General features: G+C 47.6%; 1 protein-coding gene across 2 annotated transcripts in view; it reads right to left on the reverse strand.

Annotated features, from left to right (window-relative positions):
• Positions 1-17,538: 17,538 nt before the first annotated feature.
• Positions 17,539-22,810, reverse strand: part of SORL1 (sortilin related receptor 1) — a 60,167-nt gene continuing 54,895 nt past the window's right edge. For both annotated transcript variants that reach the window (XM_058041166.1, XM_058041165.1), the window contains exon 48: positions 17,539-22,013. In XM_058041166.1, the coding sequence (XP_057897149.1) occupies positions 21,946-22,013 (68 nt within the window). In that variant the 3' untranslated portion in view covers positions 17,539-21,945. The remainder of the gene's footprint in view (positions 22,014-22,810) is intronic.

Consider the following 22,810-nt stretch of genomic DNA (forward strand, 5'->3'; position numbering starts at 1 on the left):
ACAGCAGCAGATAACCATTGTTTGCATTTTGTTCCTGAGGCCTGTCAGCTTCCCAGGAGGAAAACTCCCAAGGAAAGGGTTTTTCAGAAAATATATCTCTGACAATCCAGCTGTGACTCCAGACAGGCTGTTGTGAATCCAGGTAGCGAAGAGCTTGTGCCACACCCAAAGGCAGCATGGACTAGGAAAAGAGCAGGACAAATAAACTGCTGGCATTTTTGGGGTGTTTTCTGGGCACAATCCCAGCAGGACCCTCATCCCTTACTCCTGTCCCAGCAGTGCTGCAAAAGCAGAGCCCAGGAATTCCTCTGGGAGCCCAGCTAGAGGCGTGAGGGCAAGGAATGGCCAAGCTGGGTTGATTTCCCTCTGCATTTCCCAACCACGGATGCAGATCTTTCTGTTCCCTGCAGAAAAATCCGCTTTTCCTCGCTCGCATTTTTGTGCTGCTGGGGAGGAGCAGCTCTGCCCTGCAGAGCCCAAACCGAGGCACAAAAGGCAGGGAATTAAATCCCTTTTTGCAGGGATCTGAAGCCCACAGGTGGGACAGACAGAGAGGTAGGAGGAGGATGCTCACCTGCATCCCCGCGAGCATCTTGGGGTTTTTTAGCCTGGGGGAGGGATCAGAGCCAGCTCTGTGTGCCCTGAATGTGCTCCATGGTGTTTCTCCTTCTCGTGTCCCTTTTTTTTGCCCTCCCTCCTCTCTGCTTTTATAGTCAGGGCTCGCTAGAGCCTCCGACCAGCGCTGTTGGGAGCCCAAAATTCAGCAGCACCCCGAGCCTGGGACAGGAATAAATAACGGGAAAACCAGAAATAAAGCAGCAGGGAGCCCAAAATTCAGCGGCACCCACTGCACCCCGAGCCTGGGATAGGAATAAATAACAGGATAAAGAGAAATAAAGCAGCAGGGAGCCCAAAATTCAGCAGCACCCCGAGCCTGGGACAGGAATAAATAATGGGATAAAGAGAAATAAAGTAGGGAACACTTCCAGCAGAACTGGAGGTGCAGCCACCCCCCTGCAGCCCTCTCCGGCGAGCAGCAAATGGAACTTTGTTCCCTCTCCGAAGGGTTTGGTTGGTTTTGTTAAATTTTTTTCCCCCCCTCATTTCTAGCAGTGCTCGAGACCTCCAAGAGGTCTGGGTGCGGATTGCAGTGACTTCCAACCTCTTTGTGCCAGTTATCTGCGGCTTTCCTTCTTTTCCTTCTCTCTCTTTCTTTAAAAAAGCCATAAAACAGCGAGGGCTATTCAGTGATTAGGATTATTTGGGTTCACTTCAGTGCTGGCACGGTGCTAATAAAATAATAATTTAAAAAAAATAAAACTAACCCAGCATTAAAGGGTTTGCTCTCTCATTTGCAGAAGGAACCGTCTCACTATGGGAATGAACAATTAACAGCATTTAAATGAGCTGAACTTGGTCCTTTTCTCCCATTGTCTTTGTGCCTTTTGAATCATCTGGAATTGGATTTTCTGCGCTGTCTCTTTTCCGGTGCGCTAAAATGTTTTACATAAATCACAGGGAGCAGCCCCGAGCCGTAACCCCCTCGTCCCCAGTGCAAAAACCACCAAAATGTTCTGCTCAGCCACCTGGAGCTGCTGCACCATTACAATCTTTGCAGATTATGATTTTATTATCATTCCCTGCCATTTTTTATTTTATTTTTTTTTTTCCTTAAAGGAAATGCAGCAGAGGGATGGGGAGGGCGTTCTCTGCCCGGTTCCGTATCCGCAGGCATTGCTGCCTTCATTAATTAAAAATGATAGCGAGGAGGAGAGCGAGCAGAGGGGTTTGATCTTTACATGGGAAAGGCAGTGTGTGACCTCCTCTAAAACCTTTTTGGCGACAGATTCCAGCTCTTTTCTCACTCTGCAACCTCAGCAGGCTGCATCTGTATATTAAAAAAAAAAAAAAAAAAAAAAAAATATATATATATATATATATATATATAATTTAATTTTTTTTCTGGGGTATATTGAGTATGTAAGGATACTGAGTATGTAAGGATATTGAATGTATAAATATACTCAATATATATGTACATTGGTCATATAAGTATATTGAATGCACAAAAATATATTGAATATATGTGTCCATTGATTATATAAGTATATTCAATGTATTAATATATTCAGTATATATGTGCATTGATAATATAAGTGTATTAAATATATAATTATATATATATTATATAATATATATTTTATATATATATATAATATATTATATATTGAATATATAATTATATTGAATATGTCAGTATATCCAGTGTTTAAGTATATTGAATGTATAAGTATATTCAATGTTCACATATACTCAATATATAAGTATATTGAATATCTATTACTTAAATAAGTATATATATATTACTTATATAAGTGTATTAAATATAATATATTCAATATATAAGTATATTGATTATATAAGTGTATTAAATATATAGGGATACTGATATATAATTATATTGAATATGTCAGTATCATCATTGTTTAAGTACATTGAATGTATAAGTACAGTCAATATTTATGTATACTCAATATATAAGTATATTAGATATATAAGTATATTCAATATATAAGCATATTGATTATATAAGTGTATTAAATACATAAGTATATTGAGTATATAATTATATTGAAAATGTCAGTATGTTCAATGTGTAAGTATACCAATATATAAGTATATTCAATACATGTGTATTCCACATATAAATATATTGATTACGCAAGTATATTCAATATATAAATGTATTAAACAGGGAACTATATTGAACACAGAAGCACACCGAATTCCCAGCAATATTAAACACCCCAGGACTGGGATGTGACACGGAACCCGCACAGCCCGTGGCGCCGGGAGCGCGGGGCGGGCGATGCCGGGGGCGGGTTCCCGGTACCGGGGCAGCCCGGCAGGGGCTCTGGGGGCTCGGTGCCCCCGGGCCGGGCCGGTTTTGCCCATCGGGGCCGGGCCCGGCTCCGCGGCCGCCGCCGCACCTCGGATGAACCCGCCGGCGGCCGCCCCTGTTGCCAGGGCGTGGCGAGGAAGGCGCGCGCTGATTGGCTGAGGCCGCGCCCCGCCGGCCAATGGGAGGGCGAGGAGGAGGGAGGGGCGGGGCGAGGTGCGAGCCCGAGGCGCGCCCCGGGTCCGGCCCCATCCCGGGATATGGTGAGATATCCTGGGAATGGGGAGATGTCCCGGGAATGGTGAGATATCCCGGGAATGGAGATATATCCCGGGAATTGAGAGATATCCCGGGAATGGTGAGATTTCCCGGGAATTGAGAGATATCCCGGGAATGGTGAGGTATCCCGGGAATGGTGAGATATCCCGGGATATGGTGAGATATCCTGGGAATGGAGAGATGTCCCGGGAATGGTGAGATATCCCGGGAATTGAGAGATATCCCGGGATATGGTGAGATATCCTGGGAATTGAGAGATATCCTGGGAATGATGAGATATCCCGGGATATGGTGAGATGTCCTGGGAATTGAGAGATATCCCGGGAATGGAGAGATATCCCGGGATATGGTGAGATATCCCGGGAATGGAGAGATGTCCCGGGAATTGAGAGATATCCCGGGAATGGTGAGATATCCCGGGAATTGAGAGATATCCCGGGAATGGTGAGATGTCCCGGGAATTGAGAGATATCCCGGGAATGGTGAGATGGCCCGGGAATGGTGAGATATCCCGGGAATGGAGGGATATCCCGGGAATAGAGAGATATATCGGGAATGGTGAGATGTCCCGGGAATGGTGAAATATCCCGGGAATGGTGAAATATCCCGGGAATGGTGAGATATCCCGGGAATAGAGAGATATATCGGGAATGGTGAGTTATCCCGGGAATGGTGAGATATCCAGGGAATGGTGAGATATCCCGGGAATGGTGAGATATCCAGGGAATTGAGAGATATCCCGGGAATGATGAGATATCCTGGGAATTGAGAGATATCCCAGGAATCGAGAGATGTCCTTGGGAATCATGAAATATTCCTGGGAATCGAGAGATGCCCCATCCCAGGAATTGAGAGATATTCCCAGGAATCGTGAGACATCCCCAGTAACGCTGAGATATCCCCGGGAATCGCGAGCTATCCCAGGATCTTGACATATCCTTGAGAATCCTGAAACATCCGGGGAATGCGGGGGTACCCCTGGTCCTGCCCCATCCCATCTGTGCCTCTGTGAGTTTGTGATCTCTGCTGTGCTGCGGCCACTCCATGATGGACAATGACGTTTGAGGGCCTTTCCGACCCAAACCATTCCATGTTTGAGGTCCTTTGTATCCCAACCATTCCTAAGGTCCTTTCAGATCCAAACCATTCCATGTTTGAGGTCCTTTGTATCCCAACCATTCCTAAGGTCCTTTCCGACCCAAACCATTCCATGTTTGAGGTCCTTTGTATCCCAACCATTCCTAAGGTCCTTTCAGATCCAAACCATTCCATGTTTGAGGTCCTTTGTATCCCAACCATTCCTAAGGTCCTTTCAGATCCAAACCATTCCATGTTTGAGGTTCTTTCCAACCCAAACCATTCCATGTTTGAGGTCCTTTGTATCCCAACCATTCCTAAGGTCCTTTCAGATCCAAACCATTCCATGTCTGAGGTTCTTTCCAACCCAAACCATTCCATGTCTGAGGTTCTTTCCAACCCAAACCATTCCATGTCTGAGGTCCTTTCCAACCCAAACCATTCCATGTTTGAGGTTCTTTCCAACCCAAACCATTCCATGCTGGAGGAGGAGCTGGCGGAGCAGCTGGTGGGAGAGCTCAGTTCCCAGCCCTGCAGAAAACCCACCAGCCTCACGCTCTGTGCTGAGCTCTTAGAGCAGAAAATATCAATTTCTCAGAGCACAGCTGAGCAGGACCCCGCTGTTGCAGGCCCTGGCTGTGAAGCCGTCCCTGTTTGTGCTGTCAGCAGTGACAGAGGAGCAGCCAAGTCAGCAGATTCGCCTGCCTCTCCCCCTGAACCCTCTGCTGCTGCAGCAGGGATGGTTTTCTTACATAACCACGGAGCAAAGCCCCTCCCGGGTCACCACATCCATCCCCAAGAGGGATGGAGCTCCTCTCCAACCTCTCCAACCTCTCCAACCTCTCCAACCTCTCCAACCTCTCCAACCTCCTGGGGCTGCTGCCTCTTCTTGGCATCTCGTCCTTCCCATTGCTTTTCCTGGAAAGTCATCCCAGCCTGTCCCTGTCAGCCCATGTGGGAACACTGGGATTGTTTCCTGTGGCTCTGCAGTGGCTCGTGGACCCCTCTGTGGCCACCCCTGGGGTGCTTTGTCAGAGCTGGGTGTATCCTGGTGATCCTGGTGATCCGTTTACGTTAAAATAAACGTAATTCCACGTAAGAGGCTGTGGCGGCGAGGAGATAGAACACCGACACACAACCTGGGGTCCTCGTGCAAAACGAGGGCAAAAGTCTGGCCTTGTTTATTCTCACCCTGGGAGGGTGAATAGGACTCAACCAAACACAAATCTGAAAAATCCTGGCCTTTTCTTCCATCCCAGGCTGAATAGCAATCATCATCATCTACAACCCTAAACTCACCCTCCTCAACTTCTACCTGTAGTCTATTATAACTGCTACCATTTTCCTCACCCTAAACACAATCAAAGTCCTAAAGATATCTACCCCACCACTGGGGTGCTTTGTCAGAGCTGGGGGTCAGTGGTCCAGTTAACAAATTTTGGGATTTTTGGGGGTCAAATTGGTGGTGGATCCCATGGATCCCTGTGGGGTGCAGGGTCAGAGTGGTGACTCCTGTCTCTGGAGCATCTCCCTGGAGCTCCATGTGCTGGAGTCACCCCTGGAAAGGCAAACAGGAGCCATGTGGGCCATGTTAGAAGGTTCAGGGAGCTGAGGAGGTGTCAGGGATGGAAGGAACCTGCCTCAGCCTGCTCAGCACACCTTCATCCTCCCATGCAGGATGGCTCTTGGCTCCACCATTTTTCTCCTTCCAGGTCTGACCTGGAGCATCTCCCTGGAGCTCCACATGCTGGAGTCACCCCTGGAAAGGCAGCAGGAACCCTGTGGGCCATGTTAGAAGGCTCAGGTGGCTGAGGAGGTGTCAGGGATGGAAGGAATCTGCCCCAATGTGCCCACACAGCTCCTTCCTCCACTGCAGGATGGCTCTTGGCTCCCCCATTTTGTTCCTACCAGGTCTGACCTCACCAACTCCCCTTTTCAGAGTATTTCTATTCATGGCTCATGTCCAAATTTTTTTTTTTTTTAATTTTCTCTGTGTAACTAGAGCTCGACCCTAGAGCAGCCAGTTAACCCTTTCAGCTCCCAGTCCTCCCAAAGCAGAGCTGGCTTTGGTGAGTTTATATGGATTTCTCCAGAGGATGAGGCGTGCTGAGTGTTCTGTTGCTGTTGGGGTGCACGTGGAAGGGCAGGCACAGCCCAAAGCTTGCTCTGGAGCAAAACCCTCCCCACATCCCCATCCATCACCCACAGCCACCTCTGGGCAGAGCCCACAGAGACTGGGGGAAACTTCAATTTCCGAATCCCTCACGTTAAAATAAACGTAATTCCACGTAAGAGGCTGTGGGGGTGAGGAGATGGAACACAGACACACAGCCTGGGGTCCTTGTGCAGAACGAGGGCAAAAGTCTGGCCTTGTTTATTCCCATGTAAATTCAGAGTAAACCCAGGCGATTTTGTCATCGCGGGCTCTGACGCATTACTGTAAATCCTACTTTCGTAACTCTGCCATTATTTATGAGCCTGACTGCAGTGCTGTGTGAGATCAGGGCAGAGTTATGCCTGCTCACGTGGCTGCTTTAAGGACCACAGCTTGGACGTTGGAGCAGAGGAGACAAAGGCAATCGATCATCTTCATTTTACAAATAGGGGCGTAGGATTACATGATCTGCTGGAGAGCTTGCAGGAAGCCGGTGTCTGGTCTGGACAGGAAACCGTTTTCCTGTCCTGAAAAACTTTTCCTAGTAGAGGGGGGGGGGAAAAAAAATAAAAAAAAAAATCCTGTTTGATGTTTGGGGCGAAGGGTTTCCAGGGCAGGAAAATGGGATCAGAAAGTGCCTGATGAGGGTTTCAGATTTGCCAGATCTGCAGGCAGCAGAAAAGGGACGTGGCCTTGCAAATATTCACTGCAGGTCAGCAGCTTTCCCCAGGTTGGGGGGTTTATGGATCATCCTGCCCATCAATACAGGCAGATTTTCTATCTGTGATCAATAGTGATCACATGAGCAGCATGGATTCATGCTCAGGACTTGAGGTTTTGTCTGGGAAACAGGTTCAGGGCATGATGGAAATGATAAATTAATAAATAAAAAAGGGTTTGGAGCAGGTCATCACCTGGCAGGACAAAGGCAGTTGGAGGAGGGTCACCAGATGGAAGGCTCTGTATGTGCCCTGTACAACATCACCCATTTCATCACCTTCTGCCTTGGCTGAGCATTCCCATCCCCTGCCCTGGCTCTGGCTGGCACTGCCCTTTGTCTTGGAGCTGCTGGGAAGGATTTCCCTCATGGCTGTGCCAGCTTTTCCCTCTCCAGGCTGCCAGCCTGTGCTCCCTGCTCCTCAAAGGCTCGTGGCTCAGTTGTTGCACGCTGGTATCTGTTGCTGCCATTCAAGGACTTCCTCCTCCTGCTTTATTTTGCCATGTTATTTCCCTGCCTTGAGCTGGAGGATTGAAACCACAGAGGAGAAATGTAAATCCCTGCTTTTCTCCGAGGGGGTCACTTGGGCAGCGTTCACACTGTCCCTGCCTCTCCTTAATCCCACATTTCTGCCCAGCTCCTCTCCCCCTGTCTGGCTTTTCCAGCCACAGCACCTGCTCAAAGCACATCAGGTAAATGCAGCGCCTCAGTATCGACCCAGGAGGGGAAAATGATTTTCTAATCTGTTGGAGAGCAGTGTTTCCTTCTCAAATCAGCCTCCTCCTCCCATGCAGAGCCCAGGAAGGAGGAGGTCTCAGCCAGTGCATTGCAGAGGAACAGCCTTTGTTGTGTGTGGGTACTGCAAAATACTTGGGAGAGCTGAGCAGGTATCTTTCAGAGGGGGAAAAAATTAAAAAAAAAAAAAAAGGTAATTAATTAGACTAAATAAACATATATTAGGGTTCAAAATATGCACAGCCAAAATGAAAGTCGCATTCTGGTTCATTAAATCTGAAAAGACTTCACACGTTTTAAACCTGTAATCATATTCACAGATGCAGCACCCCCTCCCCAACCTGCCCCCCACCCCCCTCCCGCAGATTTCACACCTTGGGAATGGCTATTGTATAAAAAAACCCCCAAAAAAAAGATCAGGAGAAGGTTTTCTGCTTCAGGGCACGGGCAGGAAAATCAGTTTTTGCTGTGGCATCTCTGTGTGGCAGCACGGGTTGCATTCAGGTGCTCGAGGAGGAGGAGGAGGATGAGGAGGAAGCACAAAATCTCAGCTCCACTGCTCCTGCCCGACCTGGGGTCTCTCTCTGAGCTCCCCCCCTGCTTCCAGGCTCTCCCCCTCCCCTGGAGGGTGGGATGTTACCAGGGAGCTGAGCTGCAGAACATATGGAAACGTCATGCGTGTATATATAGCAGAGGAGCGAAAATGGATGCTCTTGGGTACAATAAACATTAGTGGATCTGCAGGGGGGGCAGAGAATTTCAGCTATTTGGATGTTTGTAAGGGGGGGTTTCACTGCTGTTTGTAGCCATAAATGCATACATATAATTTATTTGAATTAGGAAGGCTGTGGAGTCGTTCTTTGCATGGAAATTCTGCTTTATTCCGCAGCGGCGCAGGCAGAAAGGAGGATGTTGTGACTGCGTGCCAGCAGATATTTGTAAGGAGACATTTTGAAAATCTGGAGGGATCAGTGTGAACGTTTTCAAGATGTTGGGGCTTGTTCTGGGATACCTTGGTGATTCAGTGCTTTCTTCTGGCTTTAGGTAAAATGAGATCCAAATTCAGATGTTTCTGGTATGCAAAATCTCACCAGCAGCTTCGTGCGCCCACTTAGTTCTTTTAGTATATTTTTTTCTGATTTTTTTTTTCCCTTTAAAAGAACCAATGTGTAGTGAAGATTTCTCCCTGCCCCAGTGTGTTTGTGTGCTATTCAACAGGGTGCCAGCTCCCTGGGCTGCAGCTCCCTGCATTCTCCTTTTTCAGGGAAGCAATCCCAAGGAATTTGATGCAGTCACTCGGGAAAGTAAGAAAGCTCAGCATTAGGTGCCTTACACAGAAACCTGGATATCATATCAGCCTTTCCATGCCTGGATATCTTGATCAGTTTAAGCTGATTAGAAAAGCTCCTCGGTTCATTCTTGGGCAAGCTGGAAAACGATCCCTGCTTTGTATAATGAAGTATGTTATCTATCCTGCCCTACAATAAATCCAGAGCGGGGCTGCAGGGGGATTGGCATCTGGTCTAAATTAGCATTGCTCCAGTGCTGTCGGTGCAGCCCTGCCAGGGCTCACCAGGTGAGGATGTGGCCCATTTAGGGAGCTCCCGTGGGGTTACAAAAGCAGCATTGAGGACCAGAGTTTCAGAGGAGGAAAGGAGCCAAGAAAGGAGCAGGACAGCTTGCAGGGAAATCTTAAATGACATTAATTGAAATCTTATCGCTTCCTTCATCTTAAGGTGAACCCGGGGCACAATAAAGAGCAATTATCTGCCATCTTCCTTCATCTGTCCCAAGTGCAAGGAGGGGAAGAGTGTATCCATCACTCTTTCTGCTCTACCTTTTTTCTCCCAGAGACAATCCGATATATTTACAGACCTGTCACCCCTTCCAACCCCTCCTTTCACGGGAGAGCCGAACAAAAGCAGGTAGAAGCAATGGAGCTTGGAAAAGAGAGGGGACCTGGAAACTGGAACCAGGTGAAAACGGGAGCTTCAGCCCTCTGAGAAGCCACTAAAGGGACTTGAGTTACCACATGCCAGGGGAATGGCCATGAGAGGTTTGTGAGGTGGCAATAAATAGAGCTGAGCAGAGAGCTGCTGCTCTAAAACCTGGAGCAGCACTGGCTGGAAGCTGAGAGAGGCAGGGAATTCTTAGCAGGTCATGGAAATTGGTGCAGCACCCAGCACAGAGACCCTGGCAGCTCTTCCCCCAGGTGCCTTCGTGAGGTGAGATGGAGCCCATGGTCCCGTGGTTTAAAGCAGCAATCCCTCAGCTCTTTAGGATCTTTAGGAGGGACCCAGAAGCTGGATTTCATCTTGGCAGGGCAGGAGGGAGATGGTTTATGCCCTGTCCTTTCATGTTTTCTATCCATTCTGCAAACACAGCGAGGACAGCAGCGCTGGGGCTGCTTACTCTGCACAACCAACCCAGACTTTTGTTCAGGCAGCAGGGAGGGGATTTTCTCAACTCACAAGAGGAAAACACGACCGAAACCTTTGAGATGTCTGAGATTTTGAAAATCTGAAGGGATCAGTGTGAATGTTTTCGAGATGGGAAAGAGGAGCAGGAGGAGCTGGTGCTGGTGCTGCCCAGGTGTTTCTCTGGGGCTCTGGTGGGGCCATGGTTTGTGCCCCCACTCTCCCAGCGGGTTTGAGAGGAGCAGGAAGGGGCAGTGGCATCTGAAACACCGAGTGCAGCCCGTGGAGGGAGTCAGGCTGTGAGAGGGGCAGGTTCCAGGGGCTGGCTTTGGGCTGTGTGTACAGAAACTCCAAGGCCATGTTGCTTTCTGACAGCAAATCGATGCCGCTGTAAACACGAGAACAAAGGAGCTCGCAGAGCAGAGGGGGAAGGAACACGGGAGAGATGGAGAACTGCTCCGCAGCCAGGGCTGGAACAATGTTGGGAAAAGCTCAATGACCTCAGCACCTATTCATTCCCTGGCCAGAGCTGGTTGCTTGCCCATTCCCAAGGCCAGCGAGGAACTGGTGGCCGAGGTGTGAGGGCACCGGCCGGGAGCAGGGGCCGACCCGGCTGCTCCCCATCCCCTCTCCCAGGGTTCAGCAACTGCTCAGTGCCCCAGGCCAGGGCCTGGATGAGGCAGACACTGTACATGTGCAGCTGGTTAGGGCTCAGCGTGCCCCTCCCCTGTGCAGCCTTGTGTCTCATGATGGATATCACTGGCAGGGTGAATTCCCATTCATTTGTCCCGTGGCTCCGGCACTGCGAGCGGTTTCCACACAGATCCCGCCGGAGAGAATGCCGTGGAAAAATGGGGCTTTGGGAGCCAAGATGCTGGGATGTTCTTCTTCCCAGCTCTGCAGCAAAACAGACGAGCTGGGGCCCGGCAGGTCTCAGTTTGGGACGGGGTCTGGCTCCTGACCCGATGTTGGGGTCACGTTGGTACATGGGTTTGGGGTTTAACCCATTGCAGGCAGGGTGAGGGGAGTATTTGAGGCAGAATCACAGAATTACCCAGGCCCTGTGCTGATCCACATGGTTTTCCACCAGAATTAAGGGAGTGGGAATGCAGTCGGACGCTTTGCAGGTACAACTCGTCATTGGAAGGCTCAGCCCTGGGTGAAAGCAAATTTTCTTGTTTGGGTAGGGTTTTAAGTTCAGCTATTTTCTCTGGTTGTCGTTGGGAAGGCCACATGGAAAAGCTTTAAGGACCCATCCAGGGTGGGGAGAGGGAAATTTGGAGCGCACAACTCAGCCCCTGAGCCTGCCCATCTGTAAAGAATCAGCAGAACAGCGCTTAATGTACTTCCCCAACATGGCAGTTGTGGGCCCTAATTAAACTGTGCAGAGTGCTTGGAGATCCTCAGATTAAAGGCTGTGTGTACAGTGAATTACAAAAGCAAACAACATGAAATTTTCCATGTGTTGTGCTAGAGCTGTCTTCGTTTACCAGAAACAAATCATTTAATGCACCTCTTACATGGAGCTTGTTTATATGAGATGCGCCTGTTATTCCAGTAGGAGGGAAATCTGGTAGTTTTGATTATTGTTTCTTAATACTTCGTCCAAAAAAAAGGCCTAAAATTTGAATATGATAATCAAATAATATGGTAATAAAATGGGGTTTTTAACTATGTATGTGTAGCTAGCCCTGGGAAACGCCGTCAGTTTTAACAGGCCTGAGAGATGGTGGGAGGTAAATTTAATATAGTATAAAAATAAAGGTAATCCCAGCAAAAGACAAGCATGGAACAGTCGCTGGAGTCACCACAGGCAGAGACAGAACATGTTTTGTGTCCAACAATAGCAGCGTACGTGACTTGAAATGCTCTTTCCTTATAAAACAAAATACCCACTGGTTTGGCTTATTAGTGCTAATCTTCAAAGGGAGAAGCAGTGCTGAGGTTCCTGGTTCAATTCAGAAGTTCAGCCCCGCTCTGGCAGCGCTGCCTTGACAAAGTGCCATTGTTGCCCACGGCCGGGGCCGTGTGTGTGTGTGAGGTTTAACCTTCTGCATTTCCCCTTTTCTGCAGCGCGAGGAGTGCCCAGAGCCGCGCGGAAAAAAATGTCTCTGATGTGTGGTTTACACGTGAAAATGCTGCATTTGAACTTGCACTGACTCTGCCCAGAGTGGATCGGGTTAAACGGACTATTACAATGGCGGGAGCTCATCTGGAACTAATAATTTTTGAGGCCACCAAAAGTAAAAAGTAAAAAAAAAAAGGAAAAAAAAAAAGGTGGGGGGAGGAGGAGGAGGGATTCTTTGGAGTTTGGTGGCCAGTGACTAAAGCTTCTGCTGCCATCTACTGCACATGGGTGGCAGTAGGGCCAGCTGGGAACTGCTGGCTTTGGGCTGAACCGGCCAAAAGAACAGGTTAAAAAGTGAATTATCGGTTCTGGCACAGGCAGAGCTGCCTCTCAGCTCTACCCTCCCATAAGTGTATCTGGGGTCTGGCTTTTGGGGGGTTTTGGGACCAGTGCAGAGCGTCTGGTGGGGCTGTGGAGAAGGAGAGGAGCGCGGTGCTTTAATTGCTGCAGGTTTTGGGCTGTACCCCATGGCATTGTCACCCCTTGGGATTGTCCCCCCATGGCATTGTACCCCCATGTTATTGTCATCCCATGGCTTTGTCGTCCCATGGCTTTGTCAACCCATGGAATTGTCACCCCATGGTATTGTCATCCCATGGGTTTGTCATCTTTTGACATTGCTGCCCCATGGCTTTGTCACCCCATGGTTTTGCCAGCCCTTGGTTTTGTCATCCTTTGACATTGTTGCACCTTGGCATTGCCACCCCTTGGTTTTATCACCCTATGGCATTGTCACCCCTTGGAATTATCACCCCATAACTTTGTTGTCCCATGGCGTTGTCACCCCATGGCTTTGTCCTCCCACAGTGTTATCACCCCTTGGCTTTGTCACCCCATGGCACTGTCACCCCATGGCACTGTCACCCCATGGCTTTGTCACTTCTTGTCAATGTTGTGTCTCACTTAGGATTCCCCACCATGGCAGAAGTTTTTGGCTCCAGTTATGGGCTTTGGGAGGGCACTGACAAACCCCTGATCCTGGGCTTTGGGAGGGCACTGACAAACCCCTGATCCTGGGCTTTGGGAGGGCACTGACAAACCCCTGATCCTGGGCTTTGGGAGGGCATTGACAAACCCCTGATCCTGGGCAGCTTTGGGAGGGCACTGACAAACCCCTGATCCTGGGCTTTGGGAGGGCATTGACAAACCCCTGATCCTGGGCAGCTTTGGGAGGGCATTGACAAACCCCTGATCCTGGGCAGCTTTGGGAGGGCACTGACAAACGCCTGATCTGAGGGGCTCAGCACGGATCCCCCACAGCACAGCACAGCATGGGTGAGCCACATCTGGTTTGTCTCAGCACGGAGCAGCCCGGCCCCACCCGCTGGAAGCGGCTCAGGCATTACCGTGCTTGGCCAGACAATAAAAGCAGCATTTATTTATGATGGCTGGACCCTTAGCAGGTCACTGGCACCGTCTCCAAGGGCGGCGCATTCGAATCCCGCTCTGGATTTTCCCTCTTCCCATCTCTCCAGGCTGCCTTCTATTCTTTGTGCCTGCTCTCCCGGGAGATCTGGGCTCGGAACAAACAGCTCGCCATCCCTGTGGCTCTTGGTTGCGAGGTTAAATAAGTTTAGGAGGGAAAAGTACATTTGGGAATGGTGTTGATGCAGAAGAACGAGCCAAACACGCTATTGTCTTCACCAGCTCTGAGCCTGGCGTGGTGATTTGCAGGGGACAGAGACAGGCTGGCTGTGGCTTCCACAGAGCTACTGCAGAGTGGAGCTGGACAGGAAACCAGGCTGGTCCCGTGACTGAGCACACAACTGGGGTTTGGCCTCCAGGCTTCTGTTCCTGGCTTTCTGAGGGATCCTGAGAAAGCCCTGGCAGGGAGGAAGGAAAGCTGGGTCACTTCGGAGCCAGGCTAACCCCAAAGGAGCCAGCAGCCCCAAAAGGGGAGTGGGGAGGGTGTTGGGAGGAGAACTGTGGCTCTGCTCTCTGCAGAGAGAGGTGCTAACAAAGAGGAGATGTTTGGCCAGGGCTCCTCTCCCGCCTGCAGGGTGTGTGTGCCTCAGGAGCTGCCTGGCTGCAGGGGGGATGTTCTCGCCCAGATCTGGGTTGGGATTCGTTTCACGTCGGCTCTGGTGTCTCACAGTCCCCAGGCTCGGCGTGAGGCAGTCGCCGCTGAGTTCCCATTATAGCAAAGAGAGTCTGACCTATTTTGGGATGAGGGAAGCTCTCTCTGAACTGCTGTGCCTCTTCTTGGCTGCAGACGAGGCCTGGAGTGACCCGCTCAGCTTGGGCAGGGATGGATCCTGCCTGCTGTTACACAGAGCCCAGGCCAGCAGGAACCTCCAGCCTCTTCTCCATCTTCTCGTTACCCTTTGGGATCTCTCTCAGGCTTGGGGAAATGCAAAATGCACAGGCAGCCATTCTCCCAAGTGCACAAAAATGATTGAGAAGGGCTCACTCAAACCCCAAACCTCCATTCAGGTTCCAAATTCCTCCTTGGAGAGCATCTGCTTCCCTCACCAGCTACAGAAAGATCCAGGGAAAATAAGTGTTGTCTTTTGGCCAGGCCAGCCTGGAGATGAGAGGCTTGGTGACGTGAATGTCACTTCTTGTCCACCTCTGCCTCAGGCCCTCCACTCTAAAACATTCCCCTCCTGTGCAGCCAGTGTCTGGTTGTAGCTTCAGGATGAATTTCATCACCTCCTGCTCACTGAGTGTCTTTCCTTTCCCAAACTGCTGTCTAGCTCCTTTTTTATGATCATCCATCACCCTGGGATTCTTTCCAGCACAGCCCCATGCAGGTGCTCTGAAAAATAAGAGGTCAGGTCTACTCCCTAAATCAATCCAGGTCTGCAGAGCCAGGGGAGGAAAAATCTTCAGAGCATGACGTCAGCCCAGCTCTGAGAGTTTGAGGTTGTGTGCTTCTGGATGCCTGGAATTTACAGGAAAGAAATAAACCTCACGTCCTGGAAGATGCCATTTTTCTTGCATCCCACACTTGGCAGGTTGGGAGGTTTGTGGTAGGAGCCAAGATGTTGATGGTTAGCATGAATCTTTCCTTCCCACAGACCTGCTCTTCCTTCCTTCCTTCCTTCAGCTGGGCTATCTGGGAGCTCTTGGCTCCTCCATCCCCAAATCCAGCTTGAGTTCTGCTGTGAAATATCCTCAGTTATTTCATCTTCCCAGCTGAGAAAGGCTAAACACAATCATTCAGGAGTCTGGCACAAGCACTGGTGGTGCTTGCTCAAAGGGAGAGCAGTGAGCCAGAACTTCAGCTGCTCTCAACATCAGAGCCCATCGATCCTGAGCAAAGTTAACCCCTGGTGGGAAGGGATTTTTTGCTCTATTTCCACCTGGTTTCCTCACTCCTGCAGGCAGATCCACATCTTCCCCTCCCTGTGGCTGCAGGAAGCAGCCCCTGATGCTGTTTGGGGGAAAGTGGTGAATTTTCAGGAGTGGCAGAGTGAGGGGAGCCTGGATCCAGCTTTCAATTTTCCTGATTCTCATTGCCCTTGTCCTGTCCCTGCTGTTTGATCAGGAGCACTGAGGGGATGGGAACGGCTTCAGACTGACCCAGGGCAGAGTTGGATTGGATATCAGGGAGAAATTCCTCCTTGCGAGGATGGGCTGGCCCTGGGATGGATATCAGGGAGAAATTCCTCCTTGCGAGGGTGGGCAGGCCCTGGATTAGGAATCAGGGAGAAATTTCCTCCTTGTGAGGGTGGGCAGGCCCTGGATTAGGAATCAGGGAGAAATTTCCTCCTTGTGAGGGTGGGCAGGCCCTGGACTGGAAATCAGGCAGAAATTTCCTCCTTGTGAGGGTGGGCAGGCCCTGGGTTAGAAATCAGGGAGAAATTCCTCTCTGTGAGGATGGCACAGGGTGCCCAGACGAGTTGTGATGGGTTTGTGCCTTGTGCTCCATCCAAAGCTCCTTCAGGAACTGCAATCTTCCTCTTTGATGGGTTCTCATCATGGTGGGGAAAAAGGTTACAGGCAATAAAAGCTTAGGGTGGAAACCTTCCCTATCCATAGAAACCTGCAGGTTTTGCTGGGAGATGAGGCAAACTTTTATTCCATTAAAGTTTTCTCAGTCACAGCACTGAGGCTTCAGAGTCACGTCAGTTCCTCCAGCAGAAATTGGGTGCCTGGAATGAGGTGGAGCTCCTTGTACCTCCTGGGGGGAACAATCCATTCCAGCAGCACTAGGAAACAAAAATCAGCTTTATTCAGGACCGAGGAGCAAGGAATCACTGTTTGTTAACGTTGCCTTAAGCTAAATGTTAATGAAGTGCAACACTTAGGATGCTGCACGCCTCAGTTATGTCCACCAAGATCACATGTTGCCTTTCCAATTATCTGGGCTGGGAAATGAGGACGTGTGAGGAGGCTGCTGCCTGCTCATTACCTTCCCTGGCAGCAAAAATCCTGCTGGATTTGGGCTGCTCCAGGTGCAGGGGTGGGATTGTCCTGGAAATGGGTTTGAAACACAGAAAATAACGCCTGAGGTGGTGCTGGGCAAACGTGGAGGTGAAGCCTGGACAGGTTGGAGATGGTGTTTGGCGTCTGGGGGTGTTGGTGACCTTGAGGGAAGGGACAGGCAGACGTGACTGCCTTAGGAATGAGGGTGGCACCTCCCAGGGTCTGCACCAAACTCAATTTTCCTGATTCTCCCTGCCCTTGTCCTGTCACTGCCGTTTGATGGGGAGCACTGAAGGGATGGGAACAACTTCAAACTGACACAGGGCAGGGTTAGATTGGATATCCTAGAGATTGGATATTTTAGATTGGATACATATATGTATTAAATTGGATATATATAGATATATTGGAGAAATTCCTCCCTCTGAGGGTGGGCAGGCCCTGGCACAGGGTGCCCAGAGCAGCTCCATGTCCCCTGGAAGTGCCCAAGGTTGGATGAAACTTGGAGCAACCCAGGATAGTGGAAGGTGTCCCTGCCCATGGCAGGGGTCAGAAATTAAATTAATTTTAATTTATAAATAATTTTTAATTTTTTTAATTTTAATTTTTAATTACATTATTTTTAATGTCCTTTCCAACCCAAACCATTCAGTGATTCTAAAATCCTGAATTCTGAACACAAATTGTGTTCAGAAAAAAAGCTCCTTTTTCCTACACTAGACACACAGATGCTGGATAATTTCAGAACACAGAAACTGATTTGTTTACCCAATCCATTTTTTATTATTATCATTAAGTGGGGAAAAAAAAAATATGGACAGACAAAAATTCCTTCAAAATTGTGCAATAATACATAGCAGAAATCAATGAATGAAAACAAAAACAAACAACCAAACAAATAAAGGACACAGAGTAGCAATTGAAATAGCACAACATTAAACTTCACTTAAAGAACCTGATTCAAAGGTGACACTACCTCTATTAGAGGCTGGCTGCTTGTGGACTGATGCAGGTTTGTAAGGATTAATTAGAATCTTGCAGCTATTTCCAGGAGCAGAGATGCTCTTGGGGTCCAAGAGTAGCTGAGTTATTGCACCATTTCCCTTCTCAAGTCCATTTGAAGGAGACTTGAAAGCTCTTTCAGAAAAGGTTTTGCTGGAAAAATGACATTTTGCTGTTTCATCAGCGAGCAGGTGAAGTTTGTCATTAAATATATTCTGATTCCAAGCATGGAGATGCTCACACTGAGCTGTGGCCCTGCCAGGAATGGGAATTGTGCTCAGGGAGGTTCCCTTGGCTCAGCTGGGCTTCCCTGGTGGGTAATGTGAGGGGTTTGGTGACTCTGGGGACAGGAGCAGTGAAATAACGTGAAATTACGTGAAATTTGGTGACCACCAAGGTGACCACAAACACAAAGCTCCTGTGGCCATGAGGCCACAAGATGTGGGTGCTGGCAGCCAGCTCTGCCTGTCTGCTCTTCCCTCCCCTTCCCAGCTGCCTCTGAGCTCCCAAACATCTCCATAACCTGATCTGTGTCCAAGGAAAAGTGGCTTTTCCTGGGGCTGAGCTCTCTCCTAAGGCTGTGTCAAGGTGGGAGCACCTGGAGCAGGTTAGGTCAGGGAGAGCTGGCTCTTCTGCACATTAAATATCTGCAGCCAGGGGTTTTCTCCCCAAATTTCACCCCTCTCTGAAATTCTCTTGCATTTTTCCTGGGGTTCAGGCCCTTGGCCAAACCCCTGCTCCAGCTGCTTCCTGCGTGGGCTCTGCTCTTGCTGGGTTCAGGAGATTTACAGGGCTGGTGTCACAGACATCTTTTATGAAAAATCCTTTCCTTAGGATTTTTCCTCCTGAGAATCTGGGAGGCCTCAGGAACAAAATGTAAACAATGGTTATCTGCTGCTGTGGAATGCAACAGGTGCATCTGGGATTGGTCTCGTGTGGTTGTTTCTAATTAATGGCCAATCACAGTCAGCTGGCTCAGAGAGTCAAGCCACAACCCTTTGTTATCATTCCTTCTTTTTCTATTCTTAGCTAGCTTGATGAAATCCTTTCTTCTATTCTTTTAGTACCGTTTTAATATAATATATATCATACAATAATAAATCAAGCCTTCTGAAACGTGGAGTCAGATCCTCATCTCTCCCCTCATCCTCAGACCCCTGTGAACACGGTCACAGGCTGGCAACCCACACATGGGGTTTATTCAGACTGAAAAGAGCCTTTTATTGACTTTTAATAGGTCTGCAGCCTGGAAATGGTACCTACTTGTCCTTTCTTGTAAAAACCAAACCCTGGACACAAAAAAGAGACCCTCACAAAAAGCCTGAGCCAAAGCAAAAGAAGCCTCATGGCCCAAAACCTCAGCAGATTTTTGTGTTCAACTTTAGTCTTTTGTTCAAATGGACTTGAGAGTGCTCATGGGCCTCTGAAATGGGTGCAAACACAAATTAACTGCTGGAAGTTCCTCCTAACCAGGGTATTTCCCATACCCTTTTTTGATCCAGACATTTTACTGCGTTCCTATAAAGCAAACTCAAACCACCTCCCGGAATTTAGGGTAGCAAGTCATGTCACGTCACATAAGGCTACTGAAAACGAAACCAGAACAAAATATACATCCACATCCACGTTCCATATTTACAGCAGAACCCTCCCACCCCCTGCATGTCTCCGTGAACAAGATTCCGTGCTTCAAAAGTTCATAAAAATATACAATTTACCCCAGAACTGCATGGGGTTCTCCCCACCTGGAGCCCAGACTCCTCTACCTCTACATATAAAATACACTAGCCCTGTGAAAGTCGCTTTGCTGAGAGCACAGTGGTGATTTTTGCAGTGAAGGGGAGGGTTTGGGGACAGCTCTGAGTGGCTTTGCAATGTCCCCAGACCCCTGCGTGGCTCCACAGAGGGCTCTGCTCTGCCCATGCTGTGTTTGGGAGTTGGATTTAACCAAAAGTGCTGGGTTTGGGTACAAAACGCTTTGTTCTACACAAACGTCTCCGAGCCAGGAGCCTTTCAGAGTGGCCAGGAGTGACCTGTCCCCCAGGTGATGCCTGGAAATCTCCAGCCAAGGGATTTCTGCAGGCTATAAAGTGGTTAAAAGGGTCCCCCTGGGCCAGACTCTAAATTCTCCTTATTTTACTGCAGCAGGATTTACCCTGGGGGAGTAAAATATCAGAATTTAACCCCTCCTAACCCTCACTAGAGAGGCACCAGATTTTGGGATGCTACATTGTAATTTTCAGTTACCTGCGCTAAAAAAATTTGCTTTATAAAGAAGGGGTTAAATACTCCTTTTCTCTGTTTTTAGGCTTCCTCTCCTGCATAAAATCTTTTGGTTTATGTTTTTGAGGCTGGTTTAGCCTCTGGGTCAGAGTCTGGTCTCTCTGTGTAGCTATAACAAATTGAGCTGTGTGTACTGGGTTGGTTTTCCTCAAAAATTCAACTCCTGAACAGCACCTGATCCACTGACAAGGTAAAAATATTGCAACTCTGCGAGCTTGCTGCTACTTATAAAAATCTGATTCTAGTTTGGTCCCAGCTTTGGTGGGGAGGAAAAAAAATCTGTCACCAGTATGGGAATGCTAATACCAGTAATTGAAAATAGAGTCAGTATTTCTCTAGAGTATCAAACCATCCAGACCTCAACTTTTTTCTTTTTATATACATTTTTCTATTGTGAAATTAAACGGATCAGTCACGTATCAAAACATAGCTGGCCTCTCTCGTTTCATCTGTAGGAAGACTGCAATTATAACTTAATTTACACAGCAAAAATACCTTTTGTTTTTCACAAAAACAGTGTGACAAGACAGTGTGCTGCATTTCCTGGTGAGAAGTTTTGCATATATCGAGCACAGCCAGGGGAGAGCCCTGAACATCCTCTCCTGTCGTGCCCCTGGGTTGGCAGGTAGTGGTGAGGTTCACATTTTTTTGGTGAAATTCACATTTTGCTGTCACAAAATCAAAGCTCCAAACAAGTGGCAAGCAGACTCTTTGCATTTGGCTCTGCAGCCAGTATTGTGTCTGCTGGGAATGCGAGATGAGAAAATAACATGTATGTGTGTGTGTGTGTATATTTATATTATTTCCAAAGCTGTAGGTAAAACTACAGCTGCTTTTCGGAAATTCTGATGAGGGAGCATCAAATCCCTGCTGTGGGCCAAATTAATTTAAATTTTCAGTAATTACTGCTCTGGGTGAGTGTGAAAAATCTGGATTTGCACACACTGGAGATTCCCCCTTCCATCCCACCACTGTGCTGAGGGAAGCTCCACGGAGGAGGGGTATCCTAAAAATACCTGGAAAATGAGTTTTAAGGTGCAAGTGGCAGTTTTTTGTTCCGGTGATGTGGTGGTTGTAAGCTCCAGATTAACCAAGCCCCATGTGATGGGCAGGGGCAGCAGCAGCAAATCCCCACATTTGGTGTGGGGATATTTTTGACTTCCCACAGCAGCAGGAAGCTAAAAATCACCCCTAAAAAATACGCTGCTGTACTTTAAGATTGCTCAGAGATCGGGTCTTTAAAAGGGAGAAAAACTCAGTGAAAATGAGGGGTTTTATTATCATGGCAAGGACAATGATGGGGATGCCAAGATACGACTGCCTTGCGAGATAAAGTGGCACATGTTCTACACAAGAATGTGTACAATGTCTGACGACTCTGGAAATCTGTTCCTCACCAGATTTCCCAATAAATTAACACAACAAAAATACTTTCATATAAAACAAAGTCCAAAGGAGTTTTTTTTGTCCTAAAGTAAAAGCAAAACCTTCAGGGACTATATTATCTCTCTCTACATATATAATCTCCTGAATTTTTTCTTTTTTTAAATAAATTTATTCTTGTCTTAGAAAAATAAAATGAGTAGCCAATTTAGTCAACGGAAAATATCTCACAGACTTAAAAGCATGCCCAGCAAGCATAGCCTTGTAAGACTAAATTAATGTTAAATCAAAGCAATTTGTTACTCAACCAACCTAGTCTGCAATTCACAGTTGATTACTACAAAGTGTATTCTTAAAATTATTATTATTTTTTTCTTTTTTTGGCCCATATAAAAATAACGTATTGCAACTCAAAGTGCATTTTTAAAATAAACAATCAACTATTTTTATCAAATAAAATATTTACACCATTTGGTTTTGTACAGTCAGAAATGAGCTTCAGGCGATGACCATGGGGACGTCGTCTGAAAATCCAGTTATCATTGGCGCTTCATCGTCCTCATCTCCTGGAAAACAAACCCAAAACAGAGCTGTTAGGGGGCACTTAAAAAATCTGGGTTTTATCCTCAGCACTTTAAAATCTGGTTTTAAGTGATTTGCATTGGAAGGAGGGGCTTGCTTAATTTTATAAAAATATTGATTGGGAAAATTTTGGCGGTTGTACTTGATCGTCTTGAAGGTCTTGTGATTTGTATTCTGAGATCAAATCCATAGAGATTGTGATGCCAGAGTGGCCCAAACCAAGATAAAGAATTAATTCTTGCACTGATTTCACATCCTCAATGCATTTTTAGGTGATTTGCATTGGAAGGAGGGGTTTAATGTGGTAAGAATGTTGGGTTGGGAAAAGTTTTGGCAATTGGACTTGATGGTCTTAAAGGTCTGTGCAACCTAAACTATTCCATGATTCTGTGATTTGCACTCTGAGATCAAACCCATAGAGATTGTGATGCCAGAATGGCCCAAACAATGATAGAAGAATTATTCTTGCCCCAATTTCACATCATCAATGCATTTCTAAGTGATTTGCATCAGAAGAAGGGGCTTAATTTGATAAAAACATTTTGTTGGGAAAACTTTTGCTGGTTGGACTTGATCTTGAAGATCCTTCCAAGTTTAATGACACTGTAATTCTGTGATTTGTACTCGGAGATCAAATCCATAGACTGTGATACCAGAATGGCCCAAACTGCGATAAAGAATTAATTCTCGCCCCGATTTCACATCCTCAGTGTGTTTTTAAGCAATTTGCATCGGAAAGAGAGGCTTATTTGATAAAAATGTTTGGTTGGGGAAACTTTTG

This window comes from Melospiza georgiana, chromosome 27 (assembly GCF_028018845.1).
Source record: "Melospiza georgiana isolate bMelGeo1 chromosome 27, bMelGeo1.pri, whole genome shotgun sequence".
Taxonomy (NCBI): domain Eukaryota; kingdom Metazoa; phylum Chordata; class Aves; order Passeriformes; family Passerellidae; genus Melospiza; species Melospiza georgiana.